This window comes from Narcine bancroftii, chromosome 6 (assembly GCF_036971445.1).
Source record: "Narcine bancroftii isolate sNarBan1 chromosome 6, sNarBan1.hap1, whole genome shotgun sequence".
NCBI lineage: Eukaryota > Metazoa > Chordata > Chondrichthyes > Torpediniformes > Narcinidae > Narcine > Narcine bancroftii.
In genome coordinates, this window is record NC_091474.1 from 45951668 (window position 1) to 45974950 (window position 23283).

A 23283-nucleotide genomic window follows, 5' to 3' on the forward strand; every position below is an offset into this window, starting at 1 on the left:
GAGCCTGGTCAAAGCCTTTGAGGTTCATGCAAGAGGAGAGGACTGGCTGTCTAATGTTTCACCTGGAATAAGGGAAACAAAAAAGGAACTCTGTGGTGACCTGAAAGAAAGAGGTTATCATCTGGAGAACTCTGAAGAGGCAAGTTTCGACAGCAAGACACTGAAGTGGCTGATGGAAGTACATCAGTTGTAGATGTCCTGGAACAACAAATGTCTCTCTGAAAACTGACAAGAACCTTCCTGAGCGGTAACCATTTACCTTTCAAGCACCAAACTGGTGAACTTTATAAATGTTAAATTTTGTGCACAGTATAAGGATCGTCTGCAACCAGTGAACTTAGAGGAATGAGAAGTGAGATTGGACTGTGAATCAAAGAACTTTTCTGAATTTACTCGCACATTACATACACGTGTGCTTAGAATTTGAAGGGGGTTAAGTTAGGTTAGTTAAGTCACTCATGATAAGTTAAAGCGTGATTCTATTTTCATGTTTAAAGATAATTAAAAGCAACTTTTGTTTAAGTAACCATTTTTATAGGTGCTGGGATTTGGGGTCCTCTGGGCTCATAACACTACATCATATACCCTAGACCGGCGTAGCGGTCCTCTTCTAGGGGTCATCCTCCACGACTGAGCGCTGAGCTCTGGGAGGGATGCACATGGAGTTGTGAGAGAAGGATGACACCTGCCTGGCCAGCCAAATCAGCCGAATCATCCCTAGCGATCAATGGGAGTGACAGATGAAATTGGCCCTCACATCCAATCTGGAAGCATCTTAAATGAAAACCTGTGTTGCTTATGGCCATTCTCGGGAGAAAACAATTCACCATAGCAGTCTCAACTCCATTCCGCAATATGGGAAAACAATGAGCTTGGTGGAGGGACTCAGTGGGTGGTATAACAGAAATGTGGGGAGGGGTGGGGGTGGAGGAGAAAGAAACTGGGGAGAGGCCCAGAGATGATAAGGTACTGGGCAGGTGGTAGTAGACACAGCCCAGGACATTACAGGCAAAACCCTCCACACCATTGAGTACATCTACGGGGAACACTGCTATCGGAGAGCAGCGGCGATCATCAAGGATCCACACCACCCAGCACATGCACTGTTCTCGCTGCTATCAGGAAAGAGGTAGAGGGGCCACAAGACTCGCACCCCCAGGCTCAGGAACAGCTTCTACCTCTCCACCATCAGACTCCTCAACAGCAAACTCAATTTAAGGATTCCTGCACTTTATTGATATTTTTGTTATCTCTGTATTGCAGTCATTTTTGTTTACATTTTGTTATCTGTTTATGGTCTTTTTGCATGTTGAGTTCAGTTTTTTCTTTGCACTATGAATAAATAGTAATACTGCTTTGCCCACAGGATAAAAGGATCTCTGCACTCTGACAATAAATCTGAAATTTGAAATCTGAAGAGGGAGAGACCACGGGGCAGTGAGGGAGAAATTACAGCATAAATTAAGTCCAGGCGTAGGCAAAGAAGAGATGAAAACAGTGGAATGAGGTTGAGGTGACTGAAAATGAGAGAAACTGATGTTCATGCTCTGCGGTTATGGTTTTACAGGAGGAATAAGATTTTTTTTGTTCCTCAAGTTTATGTTTAGCTTCATTCTGACAAGGCTGAGGACGGACATATGAGCGAAGGGGTGGTGGGGAAGTTGAAATGGTTAGCAACAGGCGACTTTTAAATCCTCACACAGGAGGCAGGTTTCAGCAAAGGGGTCACGCTTTCTGCGTTCGGTCCCCTCGATGCAGAGGAGGCCACATCAGGAACAGAGGACACTGTAGATCAGGTTGGACAAGGTGTAGGAATGACCCGTCTGCTTTGTATTTATCCCGGAATGTGAGGTGGTGCAGCAACGTCAGGAAGGCATCTCGCACCATCAACATCCACTTCCTCAAGGAAATTCCAATTCCACGATGGCAAGGCTCCAAGCCGGATCCCACACTAAATAACCCTAGTCGGGGCTTGAAGCATTGTTGTTCAACCTGCCTTACATCAGTCCGCTATCGTTCAAGAGCACGATTCACTCCAGTTATCTTCCACCATTTGTGACTTACAGCAGAGATTGGAGCCATCAGAACTGTCCATTGCTTGCTTCGGCTCAGCCCTGCTGAAGTCGGTGGAACTGCTCACTCCTTGTGCAAAGTGGAGCTTCAAGTTCTATTACAGAACCTGAATGCATTGCTCGAAGCAGAAACATCATTACTGTCTGGTGTTGCTTTAGAGTCCACCTCCAGCATCTGTCACAGGCAGCAGCATTTAACATGATTTGATTCATTTTGCGATTTTAACAACAGGTTATGAATCCTCTGAAGGACTCATGGGAGCAGGATAGCTTTCTCTGTTTCATGAATGTGATGAATGAATCATGCTAACAGCTATCCTCCCACTCTACATGCAATTCATTTCATGAAATCCACTTTTGGCTTTACAGCATGGACATGATGCATCAAATGTATGCAGGTTCATTTTTTTTGGCACGACTCTTTGAAACAAGAGATGGCCATTTCAGAAATAGCAACATCCGTTCGATTCCAAGCAGCCATGAGCAGATCATCAAATTGTGCAGACATTCAGTTGTTAGCTGATTAAAGGATAATGGTATTAAGGTGTATAGAGAATTGGTTGATGGTCAGGAAGCAAAGAGTAGGTATAAATGTGGTTCTTTTCGGGATGGCAGCCAGTGACTAGAAGGGTACCGCAGGGCTCCGTGCTGGGGCTACAGTTGTTTACAATATATATCAACGACTTCGATGGGAATAGATAGCAATATCTCAAAATTTGCAGACAACACGAAGTTGGGAAGCGCGGTTGACTGTATTGAGGATGCTAGGAGGGTGCAGAGTGATTTGGATAAGTTAGGCGAGAGGCCCAAGATGTGGCAGATGCAAGATGATGTGGATAAATGTGAGGTTATCCACTTTGGAGGTAAGAACAGGAAAGAGGACTATTATTTAAATGGTATCTATTTAGGAAAAGGGGAGATGCAGCGAGATTTGGATGTTGCTGTGCATCAGTTGTTGAAAGTGGGCCTGCAGGTGCCAGCAGGCGGTGAGGAGGGCAAATGGTATGTTGGCTTTCATAGCAAGAGGATCTGAGTACAGGAGTACAGAGATCCCGCTATAGCTGTACAGGACTTTGGTGAGACCACATCTGGAGTACTGTGCGTTTTGGTCTCCTTATCTGAGGAAGGACATCCTCGCCATGGAGGGGGTGCAGAGGAGATTCACTAGACTGATACCAGGGTTGGAAGGACTTGCATATGGAGAAAGGTTGGATAGACCAGGCTTGTATTCTCCGGAATTTAGAAGATTGAGGGGGGGGATCCGAAAGAAACATATAAAATTCTTAAGGATTTAGATAGTTGCAGGTAGCTTGTTTCCAATGCTGGGGAAAAACTAGAACAAGGGGTCACAATTTAAGGATAAGGGGTAAGTTTTTTAGGACTGAGATGAGGAAAATTTTCTTCTCTCAGAGGGTAGTGGATCTGTGGAATTCTTTGCCACAGGAAGTAGTTCAGGCCAGTTCCTTGTCAATAATTAAGAGTAGGTTAGGTTTGGCCCTTGTGGCTAAGGGGATCAGGAGGTAGGGGGAGAAGGCAGGAACTGGGTACTGATTAGCCATGATCATATTGAATGGCGACATAGGCTTGAAGGGCCAAATGGTCTACTCCAGCATCTTATTTTCTATGTTTCTAACTTCAATCAGCTCATGCTTCTCTCCTTGGAGGATGAAGAAGAAAAGGTCACGGTGGTGCTGCCGCAGGTTCGGACCAATGGAGACTGAGGAGCGAAGGCACCATGTGGTCCAACTGCTGTCGGCTCTCTGCAGCCTTTAAATGGCCTGTTAAAGGGGCCAAAAGTGATTTTATTTAAAGTTCCACAACCGCAGAATTTGGACCCAAGATGTACGGCAGCAGCCACGAGGGGTTGCAGACTCTGGGGAAGCAGAGCACTGGCACAAAGCACGGGAAAACAGGGAATTTCCCCCTCCCCCCCACCCCCTGCACCTTTTGAAAAGGAGAAGCAGAGTGGATGATCCACGGGATGGCAGCAGACCAGTGAGGGGCTCTAAGGTGGTTTGTGGCTCAGGCAAGGAAACAACGCAGGCTGTGGGCTGCTGGAGACTGCAATCAAGGGACTCACAGCAAGCTGGGGACTGCCAGCAACTTGCTCAAGGCTGGCTGAAATGGGCACCTGGTTTGGCCACCGAGATGCAAGAGGATGGCGATGGTCCTAGAGGTTTGGATCTGGAACCCAGGTTAAAGTCTGTGAGGCTGTGGAGCTGTGAATATACAGACATCCAATGACTCTGGTGGGGGTGGGGGGGGGAGGTGCGGGACACACACTCTTTTGCATCTCGTTCTCTGATGGAAGGGGAGCGGGCTATTTCTGCTGTTGGCGAATCCTTTTTTCCTGCCTTAGGGTAGATTACAAGATATCTTGCACAATATTACATTTTCTACTTTCTTACACGACAAAAAAAAAACCTTGAACACTGCTGGTCATTTGGACTTTGCATAATCTTAAATCTAACCAAAATGCGGCCCAGGTTCAAATCTGGTGCTGTTTGTAAGGAGTTTGCTCGTTCACCCCGTCTTCATGCGATTCCTCCACATGCTTCAGTTTCCTCCCATGTTCCAAAAAAAACGTACAGCAATTGTAGGTTAATTGGTATTTTGGGGGGCACAGGCTGTTGAGCTGGAAGGGCTGCTACCGTGCTGTGTATCTAAATTTAAATTTGTATAAAATAATCATTCCCCTGGAGCTTTGTTTTGTTGCCAACTGTGGATCAAACAGACTAACTGCAACAGTAACAAGTTTGGAATAAATGGAGGATTAACAATGACATCCAGTGCTGTGGTCCAATTTAGTTAATAGTTAGTTTATTTTCACTTGTATGGAGATTTGGTGAAAAGCTTAGATCTGCGTGCTATTCAGACACCCACTGCAGCACAATTTTGGATCGATATATTCTCAGAAAATCTCTCGGTAAAAGCAAACAACAGCTAAGCAGATTAACCGTGGTAATGGTCATATTGGATTTCTTGCCAATCAAGTCACAATCCCAGTCAGAGCGGTCCTCGGCAGCTGGGTAGGAATCGGGCACAAATGGCCACTCTGTGCCGTCAGTCATTGATCAGATGTGGTCGCAATGACTGTCCTGGCTCTGGTACTCACTCCAGTCATCGTTGCCCCACTCCCTGATCATACTGACCTCTGCCACAGCCACTATTCCCCTTCTCCCAACAAGCATTTCCTCTCCTGTGATGGCCAGAACCACCACTGCCCCTGTCTCTGCCACGGCCTCAGCCTCTGCCACGGCCACATACCTCCCAACTGCTTCTGGATGTCACCCCTTGACCACTCAATGCCGCTAAAACGACTTTCTCCATTGCATTCTTTGTCTGTCGCATCGTGCGGGAGTGTGGGGCCTCCCGGCTTGCCTTTGAATGGCAAAAGAAACCTTCTCAACTGCATCTCAATGCACACGACAATAAATATAAAGTGATGTCCAGGAACACGAATTTGTGACATTTGCTCTTTGAACGCTCATAAACCCTCTGACCATTACAGTTTTAAGATAGTTTAGACCACAAAATTCTAAAGGGGGCAATCACATGAGCAACGAGCATTTGGATTTCAATCTCCCAGGTAGAATCACAGCTCCCAAGTAATAATAGAAAATGCATACAGAAAGTTCTTGGTTTGTCTGCTGCCTTCCTGTACCCAATTTCAAGACATCACCACGCTTTCACACACTTTGAACAACTCCCTGCAACTAAGAACGGACCATTTATATTTTTCTCAGTGAGGGCCAAAGAGATCTGGTAGAGAAACAGGCCCCTTGACCCACTGAATCCAATGCTAACCCTAATTAGGGATGGACAATTCAGAATCAGAATTTATTGTCATGAACAGGTCATGAAATTCGCTGTTTTGCGGCAGCATCACGATGCAAACATTTGCACAAACCGCCTTACAACAATAAATTTAAAAATTAGTGCAAGAAAAAGTCAAAGGCCATGTCTTTGGTTCATTGGTCATTCAGGAATCTGACGGCAACATCCTTGTAAATCTTCTCTGCATTCTTTTGATCTGATTGATTTCTTTCCTGGAGTTAGGTGACCAAAAATGAACACAACGCTCCAAATTTTGCCCCAACAAAAGTCTTATATAACTTTCCCATAATATCTCAACTCCAAAATTTAATACTTTTATTTCTGAAGGTTGTTGTGCCAAATGCCCTCTTACAGCCCTATCAAGCTGTGACCTCACTTTCAGGGAATTATCTATATTCCAAGATCCCTCTGTTTGAGGCACAGTTCAGCACCCAAATAGATCAAGCAAACACCTTGGATTTTTAATCATCACTTAATCAGACATTTTAATGCCACACTACTCAGCATTTGGTGTCTTCATCAACTCCTTCTGCGCCGATCATTTAACCCATTCCTGTATGCTGCCATTATTTTTCAATGCCCCTCTGCTCTACTGAGCTGCTCCCTGTCACTTGTGGGGCCACCTCTTTACCTTTATCTGCCTGTTGAACTCAGAGATCATTCCATGCTCTGCACCTTTAGATTTGCTTCATTTCAGCAAAGCGTATCTGGGAATTGATACACAGGTCACGACATATATTTTTAATTTACAGCTACATATTGTTCTAAAATGGCACATTATTTTTTCCCCGATCGATACATCATTCCATAATGTTATTATTACAGTACGATGTCTCATTCAGCTGATGCGGTACAGCTAAGCACCCACAATATCACAATCCAATTAATTCCTGCCAGGTGAGGGAGACGGTCAATAAGAATCTAATAGAAGTTTGGCGGGGTAACTTCACAGATTAGGACTTACTGCAAAATTTAGGATGCAAGTCCAGAGATTTCTAGATGAAACGGCTCCCTCATATTCTTTCTGATATCCATTTGGGCTTTGACAGCTTCTCATGATGTATAATGCTTATTTTAAAATGATGACTGATTTAAAAATCCCACAGAAACAAAATTGTGAGCAATTCTGCCAGACCTAGAATTCCATGAAATGCAGAGATTCTCACGGCTTTGGGATTGAGGGATCTGTGACCTACATACAAACTTAGAAATTCTTCGCCCACATTTTAGTCAAACTCTTGGCTTCACAGTTGCTCGGTAACTCACGAAGAGTCGATTGGCCTTCCTTGTCATTCAATGCATTACCACAGGCAGAGCCAAAAGCATCACCAAGGATGCCTCTCCCCTGAATTATGTATGGTCTTTTTTAAAAAATCTCCTTCACCGCAGAAGCCTCCACTCCCAATCTAGCAGGCTCAGGAAGAGGCTCTTTCTGGAGGCTGTGACCCTGCTGAACCTTGCATCACAGTGATGTTGTTTACATTCGTGACCTGTTAATGGTTCTTTTGATTGTTTGTGCTGTGTACAGTTTACATTTTGCATTAGTGGCAATTCTGCCGCACCCGCAGGTAAAAGGAATCTCAAGATTGTAGGTGATGTCACGCAAGTACTCTGACAAAAAAATCTGGATCTGAGTAGTATTGTACACATGTTGCACTGTCAGTATTTTTATATTTGTTTGCTGGAGCACTTGCTTTTATTCACAGTTACTTGTAAATAGCACTATTCTTTGTATTTCTGGTTAGATGCTAATTGTACTTCATTGGCTTTGTATCTGTACTTGGCGTAATGACAAGAAAGTTAAATCTAACCCAGTGGTTCTCAACCTTTTTCTTTTCCACTCACATGCCTAAGTATTCCCTAATTCCCTAATTCCCACAGTGCTCTGTGATTAGTAAGGGATTGGTTAAGGTGGGATGTGAGTGGAAAGAAAAAGGTTGAAAACCACCATTTTAATCGTACCTCATTGACTCGTTGTGTGCACGGTTTCATAACTCCAAAGGAAATGGGCCAATGACAATTTTTCTCAAGCAGAATTTCAGTAACAATTGGGTCTAGAGCAGTGATTGTCAACCTTCTCTTCCCTTCCCACTCACACACTACCTTAAGCCCCACCTACCAGGGCAAACAACTATCCAACTTCTGTATTATTGCATCACAAATCATAATTCTATAATGTCCCCTTTGGTTCTACTAAATTCTAACAAAGTGACTCAATCTCCCCTCATAAGCTAACCCCTTCATCTCTGGAATCAACTTAGTGAATTTCGTCTGCACCCCTCATAGCCAATTTCTCTGGTAAGGAGGCTAGAACTGCCCAGATTACTACAGGTGTTGCCTCACCAGTACGCAGCACAGTTGTAGCAGAACCTGTCTGCTCTTAAATTCAATCCCTCGAGCAATGAAGGCCAACATCCCATTTGCCCTCTTGATGACCTGTTGTACCTGCAAATCAACATTTTGCAATTCATGTAAATGCTCTACAAAGTCTCTGTACAACTGCATGTTGCAAACCATTTAGATAATAATCTGATCAATCTTCCCTTCCAAAATCAATGTCCTCACATTTACCAACATCGTCCTACATCTGCTAGAACCATGGTCAGCCCCAAAGGGGGTGGAGGCATTTGCAAGCCTGGCCAGTTGCTGTGCCCCCATACATTTGCAGCCACTGCTCGCCATCAAACCCGCCTATGCCCGCATCACTAGCATCTGTCAAGCGTCACTAGCGTCCAGCTTGATGCACGCTACTGACTCTCCATGCAATAAAAGCAGCACTTTCATCTTCTAAGTTCGCGTGGCAGATAGGCCACCACTAGCAGCCCCCAGTAACTGAGTCTATGACTGTCAGACTGTGCCTCACCCGGTTATCCTAATGCCCACTCGTTCTGGTGCCAACCCTTGCTAGAACTCTGCCGACTTTTGTTTTTTTTTGTCCCGTACAAAATAAAAGCAGGTGAGATACCAGTGAATGGCTCACCTCCTGACACCTCAAGACTTTCCACCTAACCAGAAAGAAAAATAATCAAGATGAGGGGTGATCTCGTAGAAGTGTACAAAAGCATGAGAGGAATAAATTGGGTAAATGCATGGAGTATTTTGCCCAGAGGAGGGGTATCAGTAACTAGAGGACATAGGTTTAAGGAGAGGGGGCAGAGATGAGTCCGTGCTGCTCAATTTACACCCCATTAACCTACATTCCCTGTACATTTTGAACAGTGGGAGGAAATCGGAGCCCCCGGGGTTAACCCACAGAGACACGGAGAGATTATACAAACTCCTTACAGGATTCAAACCCTGGTTCTGATCGCGCAAACCGCTGTGCCAGTCGCGCCGCCCTGAGGCAAGTACTGTTTCCCTGTTTAAGAAAAAGCTGGATGGATAAATGGATAAGATGGGGTTTAGAGGGATGTGGGCCAAACAAAGGCAGGTGGGATTGCTGCGGATGGTCATCATGGGCAAGTTGGTCCGTAGGGCTTTTTCCACGTTGTGACTCAGGGACACAGCACAAACTCTCGACATGCTCAGTCACATCAACAGAGAAGGCAAGTCTACTTCACTGTCACTCCATCTCTTAGTCTAAATATTCCCTCGCTGGGCACTGCATCCACACTGGGCACCAGTGAGAAAATGGTGTCACTATTAGAGACACTCTAATAATGTCTCCCAAATCTGTGACTTCCATGATGGCAAGTGCACAGTAAACACCATGGCCTACAGGCTCCCGTCTGAGAGGACAAGATCAAAACATACCGGGCATGCAGCTCAATGGGTGTATTTGGGCGGCATGGGCTTGTGGGACAAAACGGCCTGTTACCGTACTGGATGTCTGAACTTAAAATTGAATTTAAACTTTAATTTTAAAAAATCAACACAGCACAGTACAGATCCTTCAGCCCACAACCTATGTAAATCTATACCACAACAACCTAACCCTTCCCGACCTCACACCCATAACCATCTATTTTCCATACGTCGATGTGCCTACTTAAGAGCCTTTAAAATGTCCCTATTGTACTGGCCTTCACCACCACCCACGGCAGTGCGTTCCATGCACCCATCACTCTGCTAAAAACTTACTTCTGACATCTCTCCTAAAATTTCCTCCATACACCTTAAACAGAGATCTTCTGGAATTGTTGCCTTATGAAAGAGGTGTTGGCTGTCCACCCAATCTATCCCTCATACAATCTTGTACACGTCTATTAAGTCATCTCTCATCCTTCATCACTCCTCTTGTGAATTTTCTACACCTCTACGAGATCACCTGATATCTTGCTTTCTGGTTTGGTGGAAACATTATGACTTGGAAATGTTCAGATTTCTTGTCAGAATACATACACAGCATCACGTACCACCCTGAGGTTCCTTTCTCCTGTGGGCACAGAATGTAACACTCTTCCTTCACGGCCACGCAGACCAAATCCTGAAACTTCCTCCCCACCTGCACCATGGGGGTAACTTCATCAGACGGCTGTTTCAAGGAGGCACCTCATCACTGCATCCTGAAGGTCAATTCAATTTGGGGATTTACATGCTCACCCTGCTCATCAGATCTGAACATGAAAACAAACGTGCCTGTCGGATGCTTCCTACATCTCGGGGCTCAGTTCCATTCAGAGCTTGGCTATGGGACTGAGAATGTGCCTGGAGACCAGGCACTGGCAGTTGCTCAAACTGGAGGGGTGCCTGTATAGTAGCTGCCTAGTGTGCAGGCTGAGATATTCTTCTCGAGGCCCCCTGTGAGCAACATGTTGCACAGATATACTTGTCTCAGCAACTACTTCTCTGGAACTTGACACCACGCTTCTCCCAAGATGCATTCCCATTTTATTTGTGTGATTCAAGGTTAGACTTTGAGATTGTTTTAAGTTTTTATTTCATTGAGATGAGAACTTGAATTATGATTATCAAACAGCAATGTTTGGAAGAAAACCTCTGCTTTGAAAACAAACTAGCTGCTTTATTTCTTTTGATACCAAGTAGAGGAAGTTCTACAAATTAGCCTAAAACATCAGTTATGTATCTTTGCCATTGCTACATAAAGGACACTGGTTGACCTGCTGAGCTTCCCCAGCGTTGTGTGTGTTTTACTGATTGAGTATTGATCAGCGAGCTCTCCACTGGCCACTGTGACAGAGGTGCACCAAAGAAAAGGTACAAGGACTGCTTAAAGAAATCTCTTGGTGCCTGCCACATTGACCACCGCCAGTGGGCTGATATCGCCTCAAACCGTGCATCTTGGCGCCTCACAGTTTGGCGGGCAGCAACCTCCTTTGAAGAAGACCGCAGAGCCCACCTCACTGACAAAAGGCAAAGGAGGAAAAACCCAACACCCAACCCCAACCAACCAATTTTCCCCTGCAACCGCTGCAATCGTGTCTGCCTGTCCCGCATCGGACTTGTCAGCCACAAACGAGCCTGCAGCTGACGTGGACTTTTACCCCCTCCATAAATCTTCGTCCGCGAAGCCAAGCCAAAGAAAGAAGATTGATCAGTAGTGAGTGAAAGAATATTGTAAATGTTTAGATTATATTATGGCCCAAAATTCCGCCAAAGCAGCATAGGAAACTAGATGGGATCTGTGACGACACTTTGCTGAGCACCTCGGCTCTCAATCAGCCGCAATAAAGGGAATTTCCCGGGGGCTACCTATTTCGATCCACCACCCCATTCCCTTGTCGACATGTCTGTCCATGGTCTCATGCAGTGCCAGACTGAGACCACCCACGTGGGACGAACAACGCCTCATATTTCACCTGGGTACCCTCTGACCAGATGGCACTAATATTGACCTCCAGCCTCCCCATCCCATCATTCCCTTTACATCCTTTCCTTTAGCTCTCTCTCTCTCTTTTCCCAGAGTCATAAACAACCCCTCCCTCCTATGCATACAACTCCAATGATCCAAAATCAGATGCTGCAAAATCCTCAGTTATCCAAAAGTTTTAAAAGAAGATATCCAAAATCCTCATTTATCCAAAATCTTTTCGGAGCTGAACTGACCGGGGGACCTCGGGCTCCCCGCGGTGGCAGCAGCGGACCCTGAGCTCCCGGGCAGGAGTGTGGGACCCTCGGGCTTCCAGCATGAGCAGGGCCTCAGTGGAGAGGTGTCGGTGATCGGTGGTGGGGCCAGCATTTTTTTTGGAGAGAATTAAACATTATTTTAATGCTTAAAAGGCCTTCCCTTGTTGTTTGTTGTTGTATAAACACGGTTTCAAGTGATTTGCTGTTGCTACTGGGCTGTTTTTAAAAAATCAAAAACTGGTTTTCCGAAAAAAAAACGTTTATCCCAAATGGGATAAACCCCATCATTTCAGTTAATTGGAGTTGTACTGTAATTCTCACCTCTCTTTTCTCCAGCCCTCTTGTCATATCCAATTATCCTTCTGTTACCCCTCCCCCTCCCATTAGTCCCTCTTCACCAGTTTTTACTTATGCGTTGATGAGGTGTAAATCCGGTGCAATTGCTCAGCCAAAGGACAGTCACCATGGGGCAAGGTATAGTCCCTGTTTAGCCTCCCATTCAGGATCATGTGAAGCCAAGGATTGCAGCTGGTGGATGCTTTCTACAAGATGGAATTGATGGTTGTAAAACTAACAATGCTGGGCAGGTGAATCTGCTGATTGATGTCCAGGGTGACCTGTCCAGTAATGACACTGCAACTGAAGGCGGCAGCGGGAAACCACTTCAGTATTATTTCCCTTGTATAATCATGAACTCAACATCGACTACGGTCTCAGCTCAAAGATGGAGCGTTCACCGAAGGAGAACAGACGGCAACAATTTTAGAGGGTCAGAGATCGTGACAGATGGAGAGACATGATCGCCAACGCAAGGCACCTGAATGGATGGCGAAGGATTCAGGCCTGAAACGTCAATAATTCATCTTTACCTCCTTTGAATGTTGCGAGATCTGCTGAGTACTGAGAACATTTCTGGGTTTTGAGCTACAATCATAGCACCTACAGTGTTTCACTCCAAAGGAAACCATCTGTCCATGTGAAAATTGCCTTATTTTTCAATAGAATTTGATTAATTGACTGAATGAATAAGGGAGTGAACAAATTTAATTAGTTAGTTACTCATACCTTGATGAAACGATTCAGTCCTGAATTCTTCCACCAAATAATAACTTTTATTGGTTCCTCCTGCCGATACAAGTGAATAAGTAGCTGCAACTGGGACTCCAGACCCCTCTCTACAAATGGATTTTGGATTTCTTGATCAAAAGGCCACAGTCAGTCAGGGTTAGCAGCAAATCCTCGTCTGATCCCGCTGAGCACTGGCACATCTCAGAACCACGGGCTCAACCCGCTACTGTTCACATTGCCGATTCATAACTGCGCTGCCCAATTGACTTCAAACATCGGCAACAATGATGAGTCGGCTAACAGAGAGAAGGTTGAGAGGCTCACAGAATGGTGTGAGAACAACAACCTGAGCCTCAACGTGGACAGGACATAGGAGATGCTGGTGGACTTCAGGAGGGCAAAGGTCACCCATTCCCTATTACACACCATTGGTTCCATCATGGAGAGAGTGGAGAGCACAAAGTTCCTTGGTGACCTCCTCATTAGTTGGGAAGATGCAGCAACACCCAAGGAGGTTGAGAAGTGCAAGGCTACTGGCCTTCACAGGAGTACAATTGAGAGGGTCCTGTCTGGCTGCATCATTGTGTGGTGTGGTAGCTGCAAAGCATCTGGCCAGGAGTCAGTACAGAATATTATTATAATGCCCGAAAAGATCATTGGGTTCTCACTTTCCTTCACTGGGACCATTGCTTAAATTAGGATCAAAGAAATATTGAGGACACTTTCTATCATGTTCAAGAGCATGAAAAACAGGAATGCCAGGCTGGGAAATATCTGCTAAATTATCCAATAATATTTATATACAGGTACTCCCCGACATACGTCCGTGTTCCGTCCTGGATGGCTGGTCGTATCTCGGAATGAACTTGTGTCGAGGAATTGCCCTACCTGTGATACTGAAGAGTAAAACCATCACGTTCCTTCTGTTCTCTATTTCCTTCTCCTTGTCCCCGCTGCTGCAGACCCTGAGCACCCTGCAGACTCTACTGGCCTCTAAAATCTGATTGACCATCAGGATACTGCGCAACAGAATCAGAAAAAAATTGGACACAAGGAAATAAAATGCAGTGAAATATCTAAACATGGTAGCCACCAAGGCCAGCTCTCACAAGAGGCCGGCCACCAGACAACATGGCAGCCTCCATAGATAGGCCCAATTTTCACCAAGATCGCCTAAGTTTTATATTTTTTCTCTATTTTTTTTATTTAAGCACGGATGGACGTGTCACACTGATTGTAAGTCGGGGAGTACCTGTATATCTATTCATATTACATTTTCATGTATATAAGTGATTTTCATGTAACTGAAAAACCTCACAAAGATTAGCGTATAAAGAGCCGTTGTCATACCCACACTCCTGTTCGGCTCCGAATCAAGGGTCCTCTTCCGGCATCACCTACGGCTCCTAGAACGCTTCCACCAGCATTGTCTCCGCTCCATCCTCAACATTCATTGGAGAGACTTCATCCCTAACATCGAAGTACTCGAGATGGCAGAGGCCGACAGCATCGAATCCACGCTGCTAAAGATCAAACTGCGCTGGGTAGGTCACATCTCCAGAATGGAGGACCATCGCCTTCCCAAGATCGTGTTATATGGCGAGCTCTCCACTGGCCACCGTGACAGAGGTGCACCAAAGAAGAGGTACAAGGACTGCCTAAAGAAATCTCTTGGTGCCTGCAACATTGACCACTGCCAGTGGGCTGATATTGCCTCAAACCGTGCATCTTGGCGCCTCACAGTTCGGCGGGCAGCAACCTCCTTTGAAGAAGACCGCAGAGCTCACCTCACTGACAAAAGACAAAGGAGGAAAAACCCAACACCCAACCCCAACCAACCAATTTTCCCTTGCAACCGCTGCAACCGTGTCTGCCTGTCCCGCATCGGACTTGTCAGCCACAAACGAGCCTGCAGCTGACATGGACATTACCACTTGATAAATCTTCGCCCACGAAGCCAAGCCAAAGAGGAAAGAAAGAAAGAAAGATTCCGTGTGTGTGCACCGTGGTCTGGAGAAAAGCTGTTTCGTCAGTTTTGTTCAGTCAGATTGTAGCAAACGTGAAAAAAAATCTAAATTCACACGGAAGGGTTATGTTTGTATGTTCCCTTTGAATGTATTGATTATATGACTGTAAACCTGAGATTTATTAATCCTCAAATCCAAGATCGGATTTTCTACCTGACATACACGCAAGAAATGGTACACAAGGTGGGTGATAAAAATTAACCCTCTGCATCAACTTCCATAAGGAAGCCCACACCAGCCCCAGGAGAAGCTCTCTGCAACAGTTCACCCTCATTCAGATGCAATGGTGCGTTCTGAACTCTGTGAGAATGGTGACCATTATACACTCAGTGGAGAAGCCTTTGGGTCCCTGCATTATTCTTGGTTTCAAACCCCCACAGTTCAGCAAATTTTTGTCCTTCCAGTTTTATCTATTGTTATTCTCTCTGTTCTGCAAGTTCCATTAACTGTTTCTACTGTGAAAGAATAAGTTTAATGAATACACTTAGGGTTAATGAATTAGGTGAGAAAATACAGTAGTTGCCTTGTAACATGGTGGAAATGTAATTGTCTTCTAACATGACCTCCCCTGTGCTGTAGTGAGATCGGAACTAACACCACAAAGAATATTGTGATGTAAATAAATCAAGTAAATGACATACTGACACTTCCCAACCACCTGCAAACACCACAAGGGAACATGATGATGTAAAAACAAGATGGGCCAGCCATGTAAAACGTGTGGCTCTCACGCAGACCCCTGACCAAAGGTGTATGAAAGTGGGGTGAACGCTCTGAATGCTTTGAGTGGGGCTCAGTGTAGAAAACGAGTTAGTGGACTCTTTCTTTGCACCCTTCAATCCCACTAGCATTAGCAAGGCTGAAGAAAGTAACTGTCGTGCGCTTAACTGGCTCTGCTCTTTCTTGTATTACAGTGTGGGCTCACACACACACACACACACACACACACACACACACACACACACACACACACACACACACACACACACACACACACACACACACACACACACTAAAGCAAACACCATGAATGTTGACACCAAATGCCACCCTCTGCAAAGACAAACTCCTAGCAAAGACATAGTCTCAGGTTCAGAGGAAACATCAAACAAGTCTTTAGCCACTGTGTAAATATCATTGACATTATGGATCACAAATTTAATATCATTCATGTCCCCTTACCTACAGGCGATAACTCAGGAACACTTCCAACATATGGCCCATCAAGGAATTTGGGTTCACTGTCATTAATATCCTGGACTTTGATAATAAATTCCGATTCAGGTTCCAGGGGCATGTCAGTTAGTTTGTCACGAGCTTGAGCTCGGAGAGTGTAGTAGGTTTTCTCTTCACGATCCAGTCGCTCTGTGGCATGGATATCCCCAGTAATCTCATCAATAATGAAAACTGTCCCAGCTCCTTCGCCAGATATGGTGTATTTTATGGAGCCATCTCCTTTGTCTGAATCTGAGTGAATCTAGAAAAGAAAGAGAAAGATTTGCATTTGCTGTTGCCAGTAAGACACTTCTCAGGTGTTTGTGCCATTTACATTTAAGCTTCACTCCAGAAAACTGACCCCACAGAGGCAGGCTGAACTTTAAACCGAATAGGATTCAGATCCAAGATCGAGAACCCTTTTGTGGGCAAGGATCAAGGTATGCAGAATAAAAATGAGGTAATTAAATTCAGGTTCCGATCAGCCATGGCCTAATTCAATCAATAGCGTACGGAAGACCACTGGCTTTTGTCAACAGCATTTATTGCCTTCCATAATTGTCCATGAGCAGGTAGTAATGAGCAGCCCTCTTGAACCAAGGGAGTCCTTTGGTGAAGGTGCTCTCACAATGCAGCTGGGAAGAGAGTTCAAGGTTCCACATCCAGTGAAAATGAAATAAAAAGGTGATATATTTCTAAGTCAAACTGACAGAGTTATGGATTCATGAAGGATTACAGTGCGTTAAAAGGTCCCTCAGCTCAATTTAGCCATGACCACCAAGTTGTCCATGAGATACAAGAGCAGGTTTAGGCCATTTGTCCCATCAACTATGCTCTGCCATTTGAATCATGGCTGATGTATTTTCGTTCTCAAAATCCTGCCTCCACTCCATAACTTCGGCACTCTTATTAATCAAGAAGCTGACCGTGTAGCCAAGGACATTGTAGGAAGTCAGGGAACAAATTTGGGGGGGGGTTCTGGCAGAGATGTTTTCCATGAAAAACATATGGGATTGTCCAGTGTGCCAACGTGATCAGCCACAGACAAGCTGCTAGAAAACTGGATAACTGGGATAGGTGAAAGGTTCCAAGCAATGGTCAGGAATGGACAGGAGGTTACAATCTGTCATGGATTTAAACAAGAAAGTTTGCAGATGCTGGGGTCCAGTGCAATTCAAAAACAACTCCTGATGAAGGGTTTGGGCTTGAATCATTGTCTATGTTTGCTTCCTACGGACGCTGTGTGACCTGCTGAGTTTCTTCAGCATGTTTGTACATTACGACAGTCATGATCTTACTGAACATCAGAGCTGAGTGACTGCTCCCACTCCCAACTTGTCCATCTATATGCCCGGCCATGGGATCACTGTTGTGCTTTTCTTTCACGAGCTAGGGAATACAAACCAGTCAGCAGTGGGAAAGTTGCTGTTGCTGGAGGGGATTAGGAGAAACAAGATCGACCTGCATTGGAACGGCAAGGGCTGATGGGAGATTGTCAGCATGGCTTTGTGCATGGAAAATGTTTTCCCCTTGGATTTTATTAAGTGTTTTGAATAGGTGACAGAATGGTGGATGTTGTTTTTCTTTTCAATCTTTTTATTGGCTTTTGGAAAAAAAATCAGATGCTTAGATACATATGATATAAAGTTCATGTAACACTAAATTAAAATTACAGATAATAAACAAAATACATATGATCCATGTTATTGATAAAAAAGAAAAAGAAAAATAATCTATAACTAATCTAACTTCTAACCCCAACTATTGCATGAGCGATTACTGTCAAAGTCAGGCGTCAATTACTAATTTCAATACTAATATATTCAGAAAAGAAATGAAAAACAAAAAAAAGAGTAGAGACCAAAAATAATTGATCTATAAATTTTGAAAATGGTTAAAAAAAAACCCCAAAGAGGAAAAAAAATACAATTTTAGTAGTTGAACATCTAACTTCCTCTCACGAGAGGGATGCCATCAAATCCGATAACCATTGAGCCTTTGTGGGAGGGATAACATCTTTCCACTGCAGCAAAAATGAGCCATCTAGAGATCAGGGAGGCAAAAGTGACCGCATGGGATTGAGATGGAGTCAAAATCAAGTACATTGGTCCACTCGTCCAAAAATAGCAATAAAAGGGCTCGATTTATTTCAAGAATTAAAGATAGTGTACTAAATACCTCTTTCTAGTAGTTATAGAGGGAGGGACATTGCCAGAATACATGATATAAAGGACCTTTCTGAGTTGTCCACATCACATTTACAGGATATAATTTAATTAACTGAACTTTTGAACAGTGGGTCCTATTGAAACTACTTTAAATTGTAATAAGGAATGTCTAGCACAGGGAAAGGATGAACGTACATTTTTCAAAATAGACTCCCATGTTTCACCAGCAAACAGCTGTTGAAAGTTCCCAAACTTTCTTAATCTTCGATAAAGAACTATTGATAAATCTGAAAATTAGTTCATAAAGGGCTGAGAGCAGTCCTTTCAGATTAGGTCTACAATTGTATACTTCCCAGATAAGATTACAATCTAAATCTAGGGAAAGTCTCAACCATAAGGAGTTTAAAAAGTTCCTAATCTGTAAATAGCAGGAAAAAAATGTTGATTGGATTGTTTAAATGTGGCAGATAATTGCTCAGAAGAGGCAAAGTTTTGGTCTATTTATGTCCAAGAAAGACTGAATACCTAACCTGGAACATTGAGTACATCCAATGACTTGAGCTGAAAGTTTTTTTTAAAAAAAGGAATGACCCAGTACATAAAACTGGACTAATTAATAAAAATCTATGATAACCAAAGTGGAACCAAATGCACAAAGTATGTCTAACTACCAAATTATCAGTTAACTTAGAGAGCGAAAAAGGCAAATAGGCTCCAAGTATGATTCATGTTGGAGGATTGAGGTACCAAATAATGATATATTTAATGTTTGCTGCCCAGTAATAAAGTCTCAGTCAAGTAATGCCAAACCCCCATTTCTGGTAGTATTTTCAACGATTTATTTTTCAAATGGGTATGCTTATTTTTTCCATATAAAAGAGGAAATAAGTGAATCGAATGAATACTGGGGCAGCTTGAAAAACAGACAAAAATGTACGCAGAATATTCACCTTAATAATAACCTTCCCTATTAACGTCATCTAAAGAGACCATTGAGATAACTATTACTTAACATGATTCAATAAAGTAAGAAGATTTTTCTTAAGCGAATTCATGATCCTTCTAGTAATAGTAATGTCTAGATAATTAAAGTTATTTTTAACAATTTTAAAAGGGATAGTGGGGTCAAAAGAGCACGAAGAATCCAATGGGAATAATTCACCCTTGTACAAATTCAATTTGTAACCTGAGGATTGACCAAATTAATTGAGAAGTGATAAGATCTTTGGAATTGAATGGTCAAGATTGGATAAATATAGTAGAATATCGTCAGCATAAAGAGATACTCTCTGGATAGTTCCAGTAGAGATTCCTGAAATATTAGCTGATTGCCGAAAAGCCAATGCTGGTGGCTTCAAAGCCAAATTAAATAAGGGCAGGGATCAAAGATGAGAGGGGAGGGTTGCCTTGAGGGGGAACACTTCTACTCGGATGGTGAAATGAGTTGCAGGAGGGAGTTGCTGAAACGGCTACAAGTACAACCTTCAAAAGGCATTTCAATATAGAGCTTAGTACATTGTAGTACAGGCTCTTCAGCTCCCCATGTTATGTCAACCCCTGTAAACCTACCCCACAGCAATCTAATCCTTCCCTACCTCACACCCATAAAGCCTCTATTACTCTTAGATCCATGTGCCCATCTAAGATTCGTTTGATTGTTCATATTGTACCAGCTTCCACAACCATTCCTGGCAATGCATTCCGGGCACTCTCTTTCTTTTTCTTTGGCTTGGCTTCGCGGACGAAGATTTATGGAGGGGGTAAAAAGTCCACGTCAGCTGCAGGCTCGTTTGTGGCTGACAAGTCCGATGCGGGACAGGCAGACACGATTGCAGCGGTTGCAAGGGAAAATTGGTTGGTTGGGGTTGGGTGTTGGGTTTTTCCTCCTTTGCCTTTTGTCAGTGAGGTGGGCTCTGCGGTCTTCTTCAAAGGAGGTTGCTGCCCGCCAAACTGTGAGGCGCCAAGATGCACGGTTTGAGGCGTTATCAGCCCACTGGCGGTGGTCAATGTGGCAGGCACCAAGAGATTTCTTTAGGCAGTCCTTGTACCTTTTCTTTGGTGCACCTCTGTCACGGTGGCCAGTGGAGAGCTCGCCATATAACAGGATCTTGGGAAGGCGATGGTCCTCCATTCTGGAGACGTGACCCATCCAGCGCAGCTGGATCTTCAGCAGCGTGGACTCGATGCTGTCGACCTCTGCCATCTCGAGTACTTCGACGTTAGGGGTGTAAGCGCTCCAATGGATGTTGAGGATGGAGCGGAGACAACGCTGGTGGAAGCGTTCTAGGAGCCGTAGGTGGTGCCGGTAGAGGACCCATGATTCAGAGCCGAACAGGAGTGTGGGTATGACAACGGCTCTGTATACGCTTATCTTTGTGAGGTTTTTCAGTTGGTTGTTTTTCCAGACTCTTTTGTGTAGTCTTCCAAAGGCGCTATTTGCCTTGGCGAGTCTGTTGTCTATCTCATTGTCGATCCTTGCATCTGATGAAATGGTGCAGCCGAGATAGGTAAACTGGTTGACCGTTTTGAGTTTTGTGTGCCCGATGGAGATATGGGGGGGCTGGTAGTCATGGTGGGGAGCTGGCTGATGGAGGACCTCAGTTTTCTTCAGGCTGACTTCCAGGCCAAACATTTTGGCAGTTTCCGCAAAGCAGGACGTCAAGCGCTGAAGAGCTGGCTCTGTATGGGCAACTAAAGCGGCATCATCTGCAAAGAGTAGTTCACGGACAAGTTTCTCTTGTGTCTTGGTGTGAGCTTGCAGGCGCCTCAGATTGAAGAGACTGCCATCCGTGCGGTACCGGATGTAAACAGCGTCTTCATTGTTGGGGTCTTTCATGGCTTGGTTCAGCATCATGCTGAAGAAGATTGAAAAGAGGGTTGGTGCGAGAACACAGCCTTGCTTCACGCCATTGTTAATGGAGAAGGGTTCAGAGAGCTCATTGCTGTATCTGACCCGACCTTGTTGGTTTTCGTGCAGTTGGATAATCATGTTGAGGAACTTTGGGGGACATCCGATGCGCTCTAGTATTTGCCAAAGCCCTTTCCTGCTCACGGTGTCGAAGGCTTTGGTGAGGTCAACAAAGGTGATGTAGAGTCCTTTGTTTTGTTCTCTGCACTTTTCTTGGAGCTGTCTGAGGGCAAAGACCATGTCAGTGGTTCCTCTGTTTGCGCGAAAGCCGCACTGTGATTCTGGGAGAATATTCTCGGCGACACTAGGTATTATTCTATTTAGTAGAATCCTAGCGAAGATTTTGCCTGCAATGGAGAGCAACGTGATTCCCCTGTAGTTTGAGCAGTCTGATTTCTCGCCTTTGTTTTTGTACAGGGTGATGATGGTGGCATCACGAAGATCCTGAGGCAGTTTACCTTGGTCCCAACAAAGCTTGAAAAACTCATGCAGTTTGGCATGCAGAGTTTTGCCGCCAGCCTTCCAGACTTCTGGGGGGATTCCATCCATACCTGCTGCTTTGCCACTTTTCAGTTGTTCGATTGCCTTATATGTCTCATCCAGGGTGGGAACCTCATCCATCTCTAGCCTTAGGGGCTGTTGAGGGAGCTGGAGCAGGGCGGAATCTTGGACTGAGCGGTTGGCACTGAAAAGAGATTGGAAGTGTTCTGACCATCGGTTGAGGACTCTCTACTCTCTGTGTAAAAAACATACCCCTGATATCTCCCCAAAACTTTCCTCCACTCACTTTAAACAGATGTCCTCTGGTATTTGCTATTGCCAGGATAAAAGTCCTGGCTCTCCTTCTTAATCCCTAATAATCTCATACAAGTCTACTCTGCATAGCTCGGATACTCTGCATCTCTTTCCCGACAGGAGCAGCAGAAAGTTGCTGTGTGCTGGATAGAAGAGGTCCTCAATGAATATACGTCCCCTCTTCAAACAACTATCCTGGTCGACCACTTTGCTTGGTGAAGGGGAGATGGAGGAGAGACTCCAGTGATCCTCTCTGCCACTCTTATGGTCCTGTGGATTGAACTCTGATCCATTTCTCTGCAGCAACCGTACCACACTGTGATGCAGCCGGACAGGACCCTCTCGATAGAGCTCCTGTAGAAGGTTGACAAAATGGTGGCCGGTAGCCTTGCCCGCTTCAGTTTTCTCAGGAAGTGCAGTCGCTGTTGCGCCTTCCTGACAATGAGGAGATGTTGAGTGTCCACGATAGGTCACTAGTTAAGTGAACTCCAAGGAACTTGGTGCTCTCCACTCTCTCCACTATAGATTTATTGATGTGTGGTGGAGGGTGGCCGTCCCTTGTTCTCCTGAAGTTTACGATCACCTCCTTTATTTATGTCCACGTTGAGACTCAGCTTGTTACTCTTGCACCATTTCACGAGATTTTCCACCTCTTCTCTATAGTGCGACTCATCGTTGTTGCTGATGAGGCCAACGACTGTTGTGTCATCTGCAAATTTGATGACACTGTTAGATTGGATTAGTCGTGCGTCAGTAGCGTGAACAGGAATGATCTGAGTACATGTCCCTGATGTGCGCCAGTGATCAGCGTGATGGTGCTTGACATTCTGGACATATGGGCCAAATGGAGACATATGGGATTGTCCAGTGTGCCAACGTGATCAGCTTGGACGAATCAGGCCAAAGGGCCTGATTCATGTTGTATGTCTCCACAACTCTGTGACACTATGACATCTATGACTAGCTTTGGGGGAATGTATAAACTTCTCACAGGTCAGGATTGAACCTGGATCACTGGAGTTGGGAGGCAATGGCTCCACTAGTTAAAGAGTAGAATACACAAAAGTGCTGGAGACACTCAGCAGGTCACGTGGTGACCATCGGAAGGAAAAGGTAGCTAACATTTTGGATCTAAGCCATTCATCAGGAATCTGGATAAACAGGCA

General features: G+C 44.6%; 1 protein-coding gene across 3 annotated transcripts in view; it reads right to left on the reverse strand.

Moving 5' to 3' along the window:
- Positions 1-23283, reverse strand: part of LOC138736042 (cadherin-22-like) — a 1166757-nt gene that overhangs the window by 946317 nt on the left and 197157 nt on the right. For all 3 annotated transcript variants that reach the window (XM_069884871.1, XM_069884873.1, XM_069884872.1), the window contains exon 3: positions 16214-16508. In XM_069884871.1, the coding sequence (XP_069740972.1) occupies positions 16214-16508 (295 nt within the window). The remainder of the gene's footprint in view (positions 1-16213; positions 16509-23283) is intronic.